The following is a 13,553-nucleotide window of genomic DNA, read 5'->3' as shown; positions in this document are numbered from 1 at the left end:
GGGGTGGGGGACGACGGGGACGCCTGCGGCCTGAGCGCTGTGAGCTGGGTGCGGGGAGGCTCCGGGGACCTCGGGGACTTAGGGAGCCCCCAGGCCGCGCTGCTCTTAGGCGGGAGCCGTGAGTTCCTGCCGGTGATCCTGCCACCCCTGGCTCTGCAGAGAGGCCCAGCCTGCCTGAGCTTCCCAGATCTCCATGGCCAGCCAGCTCCGGGGGGGGGGGGGGGGGAATGGAAAAACCATCCCCATAAAGTTGCCGTGGTGAAGTCTGACTTTGAGCCCAGACTGTAGCTGTGCGCCTAGCAAGGATCTCCTCCACTTAATGTGACTTGGTTAATGTGTTCCACTTGTGCAGGGCAGAAAACCGGTGTAAACCAGTATCCCCCTCCTCCACTAGTCACAAACAAAAGAGTTCCCTGATTCCTTCCCAGCACACTGGAGCGGTTGGCTCTGTAAGCCAACCGTGACCCTTCCCAAAGCTTTACTAAAAAGGCTGGCTTTTTTCTCTTTGGAAGAAAAAAGAAATAAGTACTTGTCATCGCTGAGATCCAGGGTTATGAACAGCTGTTGAAGAATTAGTTTAATAAATTGAAATAACTAGCGTTATTCCTGATTTTTTTTTTTTTAAGACAGGGCCTCACTGTGTATTCCTGGGTGACCCGGAACTCACCTGTGTAGACAAGGCTAGCCTAGATCTCTTGAAGACTACCTGCCTCTGCCTCCCAAACACTGGGATTAAAGACATGGACCACTCCTGGTGATTCCTGTACTACATTAGTACAACTTTTGACCTCCAAAATAATTCGAAGCAAGTGACAAAAGGTATAGGAGATTGTGTAAAAAGACCAAGAGTCCAAACCAGGTCATTTTCAACATAAAAATCTTTTAATCTACAAAAGTCTTCAGAGCACGGCATTTTTAAATCCTGTGCTTTAAAAATGATTCCTTTGAAATGGGTATCTACAAGACAAACTGGATCGCCACTTTTCCCAAGGGAATATATGTATATAAAATTAATGCAGAGGTGTAATAAAGATCCACTTTAGGGCCTAGTGCTTTATACTTTTTATTTTAAAATGCATTAATAGTGTTTTGCTGACTTTTAGCTAATAGTAGAAATAGCTGAGAGTTCAGCTTAAAACATTAAGGTAACGTAATTAATTAGCTATGGGTCCAGCATATGTTTTGTTTTTTGTTTGTTTTCTTTACAGCCCGTATATTATCTTTTTCTTATGTTTTTGCACACCCCTTTATTTCACAACACAGTTTACACTTTGCAGTAATGATCTTTACTGACTTCAAAGAAGGATTTCCTTTTAGTCATGTGTATGCCCCACCCTGTGTGTGGATGTATGAGGGTACCTATGGAAACGAGAGTGAGTGTCGGATCCCACAGAGCTGGGCTACAGGCAGTTAGGAGTAGCTGGACCCGGATGCTGGGAACTGAACCCTGGTCCTCTGGAAGAGCAGCAAGTGCTCTTAACCACTGAGTCATCTCTCCAGCCTCTTTACTGGCTTTTAAGTTCATGTATGCCTTCAGGCTAATGATTCCAGACTAATTTTTTCCAGTTGCCTGGGTCTGTTTATAAGTATATGAATACATGCAGGAAGCTGATAGGTTAGCAAGGAGGGAGAGATCACATGTGACGGGTGGTAGCCTCCTTACTTTAGCTGCTGGGGCTAGTTCTTCTGTTCTGCTTTGATTTAAGCCACTGTTGGATGAAGTAAATGAAAGTGCCATTAGCACCGCCACATAATCTGTGGATTTCATAATCACATCAGTTTCTCAAGCTAGATCCAGGCTCAGTCAACACTTACTTGTTTATTTACTTTGTCTGGCAAGCTGAAGGGATTAGCCTTGACCACAGGGCAAACAGGACTGGATTTTGCTTGTTATTTCCTTCTGAAAACATTTCCGGCTCCTTTGGCCTCCAGCCTGCCCAGTTCTTCTCACGTGTGCAAGCAGAAGAATAAAATAATAAAATTAATTTTCATGGGTCTTTGTAGAATGACCGTATGTATTAAACAAAGCAAGGTAGTTCTGAAATAAAGGTGTACTTCACAGCAGGGGGCTTTAGAGTTACTGGGGGAGATGCTCCAGGGTGATGGCAGGGGTGGGGGCGGGAAATGAGGGAGATGCCCCTAGGGATGGGTGGAGGGGATTTATTGTAGATATGAGAATGCAGCCAGTGGCATCTGGAAGGGTCCAGGCTGAATGGGGCCATGCTGGTGGCGGTAAGAAAGAGGGAAGGAGAGAGGAACCAAGAGGCCAGGAGCGAGCCAGGAGGGCAAGAGACCAAGAGACTGGGTAGCCAAAATGGCTGAGGTTATATAGAGATCAGAGACTGGGGGAAGGGAAGCCCAGCCCTTGGGCTGGAGAGTTAGGGTAAGGGGCAGGCTGAGAAGTGTTAAGAGGAGCCCAGGACTCTGTAACAGGTACTGGTGCTATTGAGAGAGACTGGTGGCCACCCCCCCACTTGGATATGTTAAATGGCAATCTCAGCCATTTGTCCTGAGTCCGAGACTTAATATAGTTTTCTTTCTCTTTCTCTGTCTCCTTCACTCCATTTATAGGGGCTGGAACTCAGTGAAAGAGCCCTTGCCTAGCATGTGTGAATGCTTAGTTCAGTCTCCAACAGCAGAAAAAGAAAACAAAAGAATCACCACCAACAGAAGAATTAATAGAGATAGGTATAGAAGGAGCTGCAGGCTGTGGCCCGGCTCCCACACGGCTAGCTTTACACCCGAAATAACAACACACAAATTGTATTCTTTTAAACACTGCCTGGCCCATTAGTTCCAGCCTCTTATCTGCTAATTCTCACATCTTGATTAACCCATTTCTAATAATCTGTGTAGCACCACGAGGTGGTGGCTTACCAGGAAAGATTCAGCATGTCTGACCTGGCGGCTGGCTCCAGAGCATCTGCCCCAGAGAGGAGAGGCATGGCGATTGCCTCATTTCCCTTTTCCTCCCAGCATTCTCTTCTGTCTACTCCACCCACCTAAGGGCTGGCCTATCAAATGGCGAAGGCAGTTTCTTTATTAAGCAATGAAATCAACACAAAACAGAAGACCCTCCCACATCAGATAGGTGCTGTTGTGCCAACAGTGGAAATGTCTGCTTGTCTAATGACAAATTTTATAGTGAAAAAAAAACACACACATATATATATATATGTATGTATACAGTGTATAAGAAGACCATGTTAATAGTTTTTTAAGCTTTGCATTTATTTGTTTTTGTGTATGTGTGTGGGATCCATGTGTGTTGAGGTCTAAAGACAATCTATGGGAGTTGGTACTCTATACCATATGAGTCCTGGTGTTTAAACTCCGGTCATCAGGCCCCCCCCCCCCAAGGTGCCTTTATCTGCTGAGCCGTCTCAATGGCTCCATAATTACAGGTTTTAATGGCTTCTTTCAGCCTCTGGGTTGGTATTAGCTGGCTTTAACTTGATTGGTTGCTAGAACCGAATTTCTCAGGATAGACTCAAATGCAGGGATAATTAATGGGGATCTGTTATCTCCCACAGATCTAGGCTCAGCCCTCCTTCCAGAGAGTAGAGCCCCAGGCGAAGCTTAGCCACTGGAGAACTGGAGGCAAGGCGCCAAGTGGTGCTCTCCCCTTGCCATGAAAGACTTCAAGTTGGCCTTTCCCCCTTGAAATTGGACTCGAGTTCCATCGCTATACGTCATTGCTAAGTCACTTTAGTCCTAGCAATACTTTCATGTAGCTTGAATGTGTTTAATGTTAAAACAGGAACGCAGAAGTTCCTGTTAGTTATATACTAACAAAGTAGGACTCTTTTAGAGCCAAACCCTGGTCTGATCTTAACCAGGGATATCGGAACTATCGCTGGAAACATCTCTTCATCCCTTCCCAGGTGGTGAGGTAGTTACCTGAAGGCAGAGTGTGCTGCTCTTCAGACATAGTCAGCAGTGGGCCCTTGTGGGTCCCTGAGCAGGCGCACAGTGATACGAGAGAGCTGGATGGAGTAACTGGACAAAAGCAAAATAATCGCATCCCTTGGCATCCGTGTGCCTGTTTTTAAGGAAACATTTAAGAAAAAGAACAAAGGGTGCTCTTGGTTTTCATTTTCTTTCTGTTAGCTACACACATAGCTCTTGGTTATGCATCGTTATTTGGGGCTCGATAAGGGAGAATGAACATCACCTGACTTGGGCTAACCCATCTTCCTGTAGTCCCCAGGACTTAAGTGATGAGCAGTCTGTGTGTGTGTGTGTGTGTGTGTGTGTGTGTGTGTGTGTGTGTGTGAGAGAGAGAGAGAGAGAGAGAGAGAGAGAGAGAGAGAGAGAGAGAGAGAGAGAGAGAAGATCCATTTAGAAAGTGAAAATGAATCTGAGGAGCAGTGGTCATGAGTCTCTTACCCCTTCTGGTTTCCTTTCGCCATTATGAATCATTAGGGATTCTTCCCATTTTGAATGTCCACCAGAAACAACACTGCTTTTCAGCCACTAAAACCTCAGTGTAGGTGCAGCTGAGCAGGAAATGCTGGTCTCTCCTCTGTAGTGCTGGGAGTCAGGCAGCCCCCATCTCGGTCACCCTGTAGTAGCATGTGGTATACATCCAGTGGATGCACCTGCGGCAGGAGGTGCACAAGTTGAGCCCCTTCCTCTCGTATCCCATCGTCTGCTTCCTGTGGGTACAGACGGTGCTGCTGGTGCAAGGCACGGGAACCATGCTATGCTGACAGGTCCTACACATTCACTTCCTCCCTCCCGGGGCAACACCCTGAGCCTGTGGATCTCCCAAGTGCCTCAGCAGGGGTTTTACCCTGGGACTGTCTCCTTCAGCCTCCTTAAGTTCTGTCCCTATCTGAACTCATAGCTGAGATGCCAAGGATTGTTTATTAAAAGCCACTTTTTATTTACATATAGATCTTGCCACATACATACTTTGCGGTAAGGCATAGTCATATCGACCGTATGGCGTTCTTAGAGGCTTTTTCCTTGGCTTTTGTGTTTACTACTTTCTCTCCCCCACCTTTTCCATCACCTTCCACCTCAATCTGTAGTGTCTCTTTGCTTATTTTCCTAATCCAAGTCTGTGGAGATGGCTCCATATAGGAGTTTTGGACGCTATGATGGTGTGCAAGTAGGAGACTTTCTATAGAAGCCATATTTTGAATTTTGACACTCAATCTTTTCTGGGCAGCAGCACACAGCATGGGCAGCTAGGTAGGAATGTCCAGCTGCAGCTCTTAGGAAGCTGGCAGTCGTGAGAGGAAACAGCTGATGCCCTGTAGTGCACTGTGGTGTTCAGTCACGGTGCTTGGGAGACTCACTATATTAAATGCAGTTTCTACATATGTAGAAATGTATTTTCCACATATGATGAGTTAGTTCCAGGCTGTAACCACGTCATGAACTGAAGAACACCTGTGTCTTTACAACACTATAGTGATCTGGTATTATCCAGAAACGATGTGATTTATATACACTTTACAACATCTAGAATTCCTCCCTCACCCCAAAACCTTCCCTTATAACACCTGACAGGTTCCCCACCCTTTGAATGGCTGCATACGATTCCCTGTTGCAAACAGACATTGTATACTCAGCTATGATTCCCATTCTGAATAATAATGAAATAAACATTCTAGCACAGATGACTTCGTGTATTGGTACCTTTAGTTCTAAAGAATAGATATCACAGTTGGGCGATGGTGGCACACTCCCTTAATCTCAGCACTCAGGAGGCAGAGACAGGCGGATCTCTGTAAGTTTGAGGCCAGCCATCCTGGTCTACAAGAGCTAGTTCCAGGACAGGCTCCAAAGCTAAAGAGAAACCCTGTCTCGGAAAGCCAAAAAAAAAAAAAAATAGATATCACATCTATTAGTTTTTAACTGATGTAGAAACTTCCAGATGGACTTCCTCAAAGCTCTCTGACCTTCAGCAGGAAAGTGACCGTGCCCTGTTTTCTGCCCACTTCCTGACTCTGATGGCTATACCTGGCCACCTTTGGATGTTAGGATGGTGGATGTACAATGCCCTTTGCTCTTGCCCTCATAGCATTTCCCTGAACGGCCTTCCCACAGACATTTGAATTGGCCTGAAGTCATTTGCCTGCTCACCTTTCTTGCCTGTTTCATGCTGGATCATTTGCCTTTTAAAGTCCCCCTGTAAGAACTCCCGGTGCATTCTGTGTGATAAGAAGTCCCAAAGGCAGGTGGAGGAGCGTGGGCTTTCTGCTGGGCTCCAGGTGAAGCCGGAATGAACTTGGCTGTATTCCAGGCTGGGCAGATGTTAGGACTGGGCTTCCGCCCTGGATATGAAGTCATATCACATGCAGCCAGGACGCATCCCCCTATGGAGGACTGAGAAGGTGGGGCAGATCCATACCGTGCTGTCTCCCATTGGTTAAGACCTCCGACAGTAAAGGGCTGGCCAGACAAAGGATGTCCTTCTCCATCACCTTGGAGGGGCAGCACTGTGCTGGTCCACACTCTGTAGTGTTGCCTGTCCCTGAGTCAGGTGAGAGACATAGCACAGAGCTAGTGTCCTCCAGTCCTCCTGCTGTGCCCACCTTAACTCTCCCAACAGACGGCACCATTGGCTGCTGCTCCTCTGAGCATCTCAGGATTTACAGGAAATCCAGCTCTCAGTTAACAGCGATGTCAAAGCTTGACAGTGACGGGTCAGCCATGGCCCTGTTAGAGGACCATAAGCCATGGGGACTCTGAGCCCTTGGCACAAATTAAAGAAATCTTCAGGCTCACATGACAGTCAAAATGGCAGAGCAGCAGTCAAATCATTTCAAATTGATGAAATAAACTAGATTCGCTATAAGAGCATCCCATCTTCTGTTTATATCTAGTCATTAAAAGTAGCCCCGGAAAGGATTGATTCAAGGTAGAAGAAAACGGAGTTCTTAACAATAACAAATATAGGGTATATAGAAAAATTTAGGTAAAGCTAGCTAATTAAACTGTTTCTAATATTAACATCATGTTAATTAACATTATGTAAAAAGTAAATATTTTTAGATTACTTTTTAGATTAATATTTGGTCAGCATACAGAGGGCTGGGTTTCACTGTGACATTTTCATATATATGTGTCTCTATTTTGTTCTTGCTCGTGACCCCTCACCCATCTTGCTGGTTTTCTTTCTCCCCTAAATGGTTCTACCTCCTGTTCCTATGACATACATATCCTGTTATCCTTTCTTGTCCCCTCCCTAGCACTATGGACTCCTTTCTCTACTTTCTGCATCCATGTCCGACACAGATACATACCATTTGTATATAAACTTAAACCTACATTCTGTATCTGAGGGAAACCATGGCGTTTTTCTGAGTCTGGCTTATTAACTTCACATACTACTCTCTGGTGTCATCCACTGTCCTGCGAATGTCACAATCTCACTTTTCTTTGTATGTGTATACCATCATCTGTTGACAGGCACCTAAGCTGGTTCAGTATCTTTCTTAAAAGTACTTTACTTGTTTATTTTTAATTATATGTATTTAAGGGGTGTGCACATAAATACCCCTGGACTTGCAGTTATAAGTGGTTGTCACCCAGCATGGGGGCTGGGAACTGAACTTGAGTTCTCTGTGAGGGCAATGTGTGCTCTTAACTGTTAAGCCCCTGGTTCAGCCCCTGGTTCATATCTCGACCATTATGAATAGTTCAGCAATAAACATGGATGTGCAAATATTTCTGTGGTATGTTGACTTTAAATTGTTCAGGCATATGTATACTATGTACGATACAGATAGATAATACTGTATTTATGGATTTAATTTTCTAAGGACCCCCCCAAACACTGATAAGCATAATAACTATACTAACTTACATTTCTGCCAGCCTTAGAGAAAGGTTCATTTTTTCCTATGTCTTGGCCACCATTCGTTGGTAATTTCTTTATTTTTCTTTTCTTTTTCTTCTTTTTTTTTTTTGATGATAGATACAAGAGTGTACATAAATAGGCTTAAGGACAAAACTCACATGATTTCTTCTCGGGTGCAGGAAAGCCTTGAAGAAATAAAGACAGATAGAACATACACAGCACCTATTGCATCAGGGATGTTAGTCTGTAGTTTTCTCTTCGTGTGTCCATGTCTGGACTTGGCTACTATCGAAGCAATGTTGGCTTTATAAAGAGAGGATAGTAAGGATGCTTCTTTTTTTATTTTACAGAGTAGTTTTGAGGCAAATTTGTATTAGCTTCTTCATTTAAACATTTGATAGAATTTAGCAGTGACCCCACCTTTCTTTGTTGGGAGACTTCAATGCCTGTTACAAAACTGCTTAAATTGTTCAGATCCTCTAGACTTTAATTTTGGTGGGTCATATGCAGCTAGGAATTTACTCATTCCTTCTGGATCTTACAGTATGGAAAACATCTTCAAAAATGTGTGCAAATCCCTCCGAGTTTATTAGGACCTGATGATCCCTCCTTCAGCTCATCACTAGTTTTACACACTGGGATAGTCTCTCGTTATTTTGGTCAGACTGGTTAGAGGGTTGTCATTCTGAGATTATTGTTTATTATATATTATTCTTTTAGTTTACATTTCATTAATTTCTGTCCCTGTCTTAATAATTTCCCGTCACCTACTCCTCTGGTGTTTAGCTTGTTCATTCTGTAATACCCTGGGGTACATTATTAGCCTTTTGTTGCAACCTGTCTGGATTTTTAATGTAAGCACACGAAGCTATAAATCGTCCTCTGACTGCACCCTAGAGGCTCTGCTTTCATATTCACTTGAAACTCCCTGAGTTTTTCAAGATCCACTGTTCCTTCAAAAAAAAAAAAAAAAAAAGAGGGTGGTCTACTTCTACATGTATGGCTGCTAGTTCCTGTAGTTCCTCTCTGGTTCTGCTGCACTAGGATTTGTTGATGCCTTTGTATTTATTAAGACTTTGAGAACAAGGAGTCCTGTTCCACGGGCCACGGAGAAGAACTTATAACTTATAACCCATGTCTTTTGCATTGATAGTCTGCATATATTTCTAGTTTACAGAATAGTTTAACTCTGAAATTTCTTTGATCTTTAGTTTGGATGTCCTGTCTGGAGATGGGATTGAGTATTGAAAGCACCAACTATTATTATTATGTCAGGAAATTTCTACCTTTTATACCCATTATTTGTTTTGTAAAATTGGGAACCCAAATATATATACCATATATACAGTACACACATATATATTATATATACATATTTATAACATGTACATATACAGATGTTCTATTTTTCCTGGTCTTTTTGCGGATTTAACAGATTCTTTAATTTTATGATCTCTGCTGCTGCTCCCTCAGGACCTGGTAACATGAGCAATCACTGGCTAGTTCACTAAGCCTGGTTCTCCCTTGGCCATGATGCTTCCTAAGTCCTCAGAAGAACCCAAAGGGTCTAACTATTATTTTTTAACTTTCGGAGAAAGTTTGTCTAGATCCGTACATTTGGCCCATTTCCAACTCGTTCACTAAAGAACAGATGCCTCCTTTTTATGGCCTTGGGGGTGTCAGCATATTTTGTGGGTGAGTTGTGTTCCTCATGGAAAAGACAGTCACTGGCCAGTGAAATGGCTCAGCAGAAAAGCACTAGCCATGCAAGTGACAACCCAGAGCCTATGTAAAGATGGAGAGAAACCCCGATCCCACAGTGGTGTCCTCTGGCTGCACACCCATGCTACAATGCACAGAGACGTCCCAGACTTGGTCATTACAGTTACAAGACCACATTTAGGTTCCCAAGTGGATACTTCAGACAAAGCATACACCATTAGTTTTCTTCCCCCACACTTAACTGGAAGAGCCAAGCAAGCTTGTGCCACTTAGGTAGGATGAGCAATAAAGAAGGCCAATTATTTGTCATATGTCTTGAGTACTTATAAAATGCTCAGGAAAAAAAGAAGAAAATACCAGACAGGCATCCACTAGTCATTCTCCTGCTTACCTAAGACTGTCCCTCTGGACTTCTTATGGAGCTTGTGAGTCCTACAAACTCTAAACATTGCTGATCAACCTTGACTTATCCTGTACACTGTTTCTACTTTGGAACTTAGGTGGGTTAAGAACCTCCAGGGCTGTAACCAGGTCCTGACCATTGAGACCCGGCTCATAATTTAATTTAAAGGCAACAGTTTAGGAGTCCACTTTAATTACATTTTGTGCATATTTTGAAAGCATATCATGGCTTCCGGTATGGTCAGTTTTTTTTCTAAATACATTGTTGTAATCACCACTCTCAATATGTAGAGCTTGGGATCAAACCCAGGCACTGTGTAGGCTGAGCAAGCACTGTAAGATCTCCAGGACTTGATATATGTGCTACAGGGAGACACTTTACTTCGGAAGAGAACACTTAGTGCAAGAAGGGCTAGACACATTTTTCTTAGACATTGGCATTTAATGCTTGAGTATTAAGGAGGGGTGGAAAAAACACACTCCAAGATTTACACCATAAAAAGGAAAGTTTTGTCCTCAACTAACATTTATAGGATCTGTGTGTATATAATAATGATTACTGTTGTTCTTCCTCTCCCCAACCCCTGGATGCAGACACTGCAGAAGGAATGAGAAGTGAAGAGCCCCTTGTGACCATGGAAGACAGCTGGAGGCCTGATGACACTGCAGGGCAGAGTGGCCCTTGTCCCGGGCTGGCACCGGCCGCTCCGGGCCATCTGGGGGCGCCGTACTCCGAAGCCTGGGGCTACTTCCATCTGGCCCCGGCTCGGCCCGGGCACCCGACGGGCACCTGGGCCACCTGCCGGCTGTGCGGGGAGCAGGTGGGCGGCCACCCGGGCTTCCAGGCGTGGACGCGGGCCCTGTGGCGACACCTGAGCGGCGCGCATCTGCGGGAGCTGGAGAAAAGCGGGGCTCGGAGCTCGCCGCCCGCCGCGCCCTGCCCTCCACCGCCCGGCCCCGCCGCCTTGGCCGCAGAGGGCGACTGGGCGCGCCTGCTGGAGCAGATGGGCGCGCTGGCCGTGCGCGGCAGCCGGCGGGAACTGGAGCTGGAGCGGCGCGAGGCCGCCCTCCGGCAGGCGGAGCGCGCGCTAGAGCGCAGGCGCAGGGCTCTGCGGCAGGAGGAGCGCGCCATGGCGCAGGCGCGTCGCCAGCTACAGGCCGAGCGCGAGGCGCTGAGAACCTGGCTGCGAGAGCAGAGCCCGGGGATCGGGCTCTCGGCGCCTTCCTCGCCTCGGCCTCTGCTGCTCAAGGAGGACCCTGATGGGGACGTCCCCGGGGACGTTATCACCAAGGTCCTGCTATAGCGAGGCCACTCTGTGCTCCGTAGCGCCCCCAAGGACTTCTTCCTGGAGCCCGGATCGGGTGCTCAGCATGGACCACATAGCATGAGATTTACTCCAGCAACTTCATGGCAGTGCCTTAGGGCTGGAGGCTCTTGAATTCAGAAGGCTCTCTAGACTCCAAAGACTCGTCACACCTCTTGCCTATACGCCTGGCAGGGGCAGGGAGAGGGGCATGGAAACGAAAATGTCGCCCCCCCCCCAGGGTCTACTCTTTTCTAGTGTTTAAACTTGGCCCAGCGCCAAGTTCCAAAAAGGGACTTTGAGTTTCATTGACTCCCTGCTCCCTACCTTCAGCATCTATAGAACCCTGCATTGGGCCAGTCCCAGAGAGACTCACCCAAGACCATGAGTACCTTTTTCCTTAAGTAATCTGTCCCTGGATCCGACCCAATGGAGGTATATTCTCCCATTGCCTGTCACCTTACTTGCAAGATATCATCTGTCACTAGGAAGATCAGTTCCTTGCCCCACAGGCCCCCAAAGACCTCCCCCTGAACCAAAGGAGAAACTTGAGGCCACACCTCCCCACAGCATCAACTCCTGTCTCCTTCCCTCCCTTTCTCCAGCTTGTTCCCCAACAATGCCCCTTATTCCTGAAGATCAAGAAGTCCTTACCCACACTTGCCGTGCCTGATTCCACTGGTCCCTTCCCATGTGTCATTGCCATCCAAAGCCAAATATTATTTCCCTCAGCCCTTGTCGCTCTCCTTAATATGATTTTCTATTTTTTTTTAAAGACAGTCTTTAAAGACTTTCTATGTAGCTCTGGCTGTCCTGGAACTCACTGTGCAGACTAGGCTGGCCTCGAACTCAGAAAGAACCACCTACCTTAGCCTCCTAGAGACTAAAGGTGTACACAGTTACCAAACACTTTACTCAGACCACTTTTGTCCTCAAGTTCTTTTTTTTTTTTAAATTTGAACCATCTAGGAAAATTGAAAGGGTAATAAAATGAATATCCATATATGTGATATACGTTATCACATATAATGACAGTTTTTTAAGCATCCACATATATTTCAAATTTGTCTGGTGGTTTATATGGGCTAACTTCTACATCCAATTCCTGGTCCATTTCCTTGTAGAGCTTATGTAACTTCGGCAAGCAACTCACTGAGCTATCCCAGCCTTGACTACTCTCTCTGGGTCTGGACATTTATACCCAGTACCTGTTCCATGACTCTCCCCACGACTTGCATATCCTGCCACCACTGACAACGGATAGCTAGTGTCTTCTGGACACTTAAAGCATTATCAAGCACACCACAGCTCCTAGGTGAGGTACTGCTACTGTGCCTGCTTCATGCCCAAGAGAAATGCTAGCTATGTGTCTCAGCTGGTAAAGGTGCTTGCTGCCAGGCCTGAAGACCGGGGTTCAGTCAGGATCTGTCCCCCATAGTGGAAGGAGAGAACCAATTCCCACAGGTTCTCTGGCATCCATACATGATCTATGGAATACTCCCACACAGTAAATTCAATAAAAATATTTTTAAATAAAAACTGGGAGGAGGTTAATTTGTACGAGATTACAGCTAGTGAAGTGGTCAAGTCAGGATCTGCACGTGACCAGCTGTCTGCAGGTGCCGTTTCCTTCCTAGCCACTGCCCTGTCCCCTGGACGCCTGTCCTGCCTCTGTAACATGAGCGGGCCTGGCTTGTTGTTGAGGTCTTCTGTCCCACCCGGTACCCCACAACTGTTTAGCCCCAAAGAAAATCACACATAGGTCGCCATAAATTATAAGCTGATTGGCCTTTAGCTCTAGCCTCTCACTGGCTAACTCTCACATCTTGATTAGCCCATTTTTCTGATCTATGTTAGCCATGTGGCTCAGTACCTTTTTCAGTGAGGCAGATCACATCCTGCTGCTTCGGTGGTCTGGGCAGGAATGGGAGGAATCAACTTCCTCCTTCCCAAAATTCTCCTGTTCTCATTACATCATTGCTACTTCCTGCCTGGTTTTCCTGCCTATATTTCCTGCCTGGCCAATCGGCGTTTATTTATAACATGATTGACAGAATGCAGACAATTCTCCTGCACCACGCCTCCATTTCCTGTTTGTGGAAATAGTGACTAACATCACCTGAGCCTTCAGCATGTGCTACAGCTGTGCTAGATGCATGGCAACGCACTGTTACAATCCCTGCCCTTGGGAGGTGAGGCAGGAGAATCAGGTGTTCAAGGTCGTCCTGTGACCAACCTGGGTTACCCTAGACCTTGTCTCCAAAGACCACTCCCAGAATGCACGGAGCAGTCTCTGGCGTGTTCATGCG

General features: G+C 45.9%; 1 protein-coding gene and 1 non-coding gene across 2 annotated transcripts in view; both read left to right on the top strand.

Annotated features, from left to right (window-relative positions):
• Zbed3 (zinc finger BED-type containing 3) overlaps positions 1-12,807 on the top strand; it is a 13,442-nt gene extending 635 nt beyond the window's left edge. The window contains exon 2 of the mRNA XM_005356469.3: positions 10,535-12,807. Coding sequence (XP_005356526.1) covers positions 10,549-11,244 — 696 coding nt within the window. The 5' untranslated portion in view covers positions 10,535-10,548 and the 3' untranslated portion in view covers positions 11,245-12,807. The remainder of the gene's footprint in view (positions 1-10,534) is intronic.
• LOC113457200 lies at positions 6,333-6,471 on the top strand. The gene has a single exon (XR_003377823.1). It is a non-coding gene; the product is annotated as a small nucleolar RNA SNORA47 (small nucleolar RNA).
• Positions 12,808-13,553: the final 746 nt, after the last annotated feature.

Source organism: Microtus ochrogaster, chromosome 19 (assembly GCF_000317375.1).
Source record: "Microtus ochrogaster isolate Prairie Vole_2 chromosome 19, MicOch1.0, whole genome shotgun sequence".
NCBI lineage: Eukaryota > Metazoa > Chordata > Mammalia > Rodentia > Cricetidae > Microtus > Microtus ochrogaster.
Note: the sequence above shows the minus strand (reverse complement) of the source record. Positions and strands in the feature narration are given on the sequence as shown.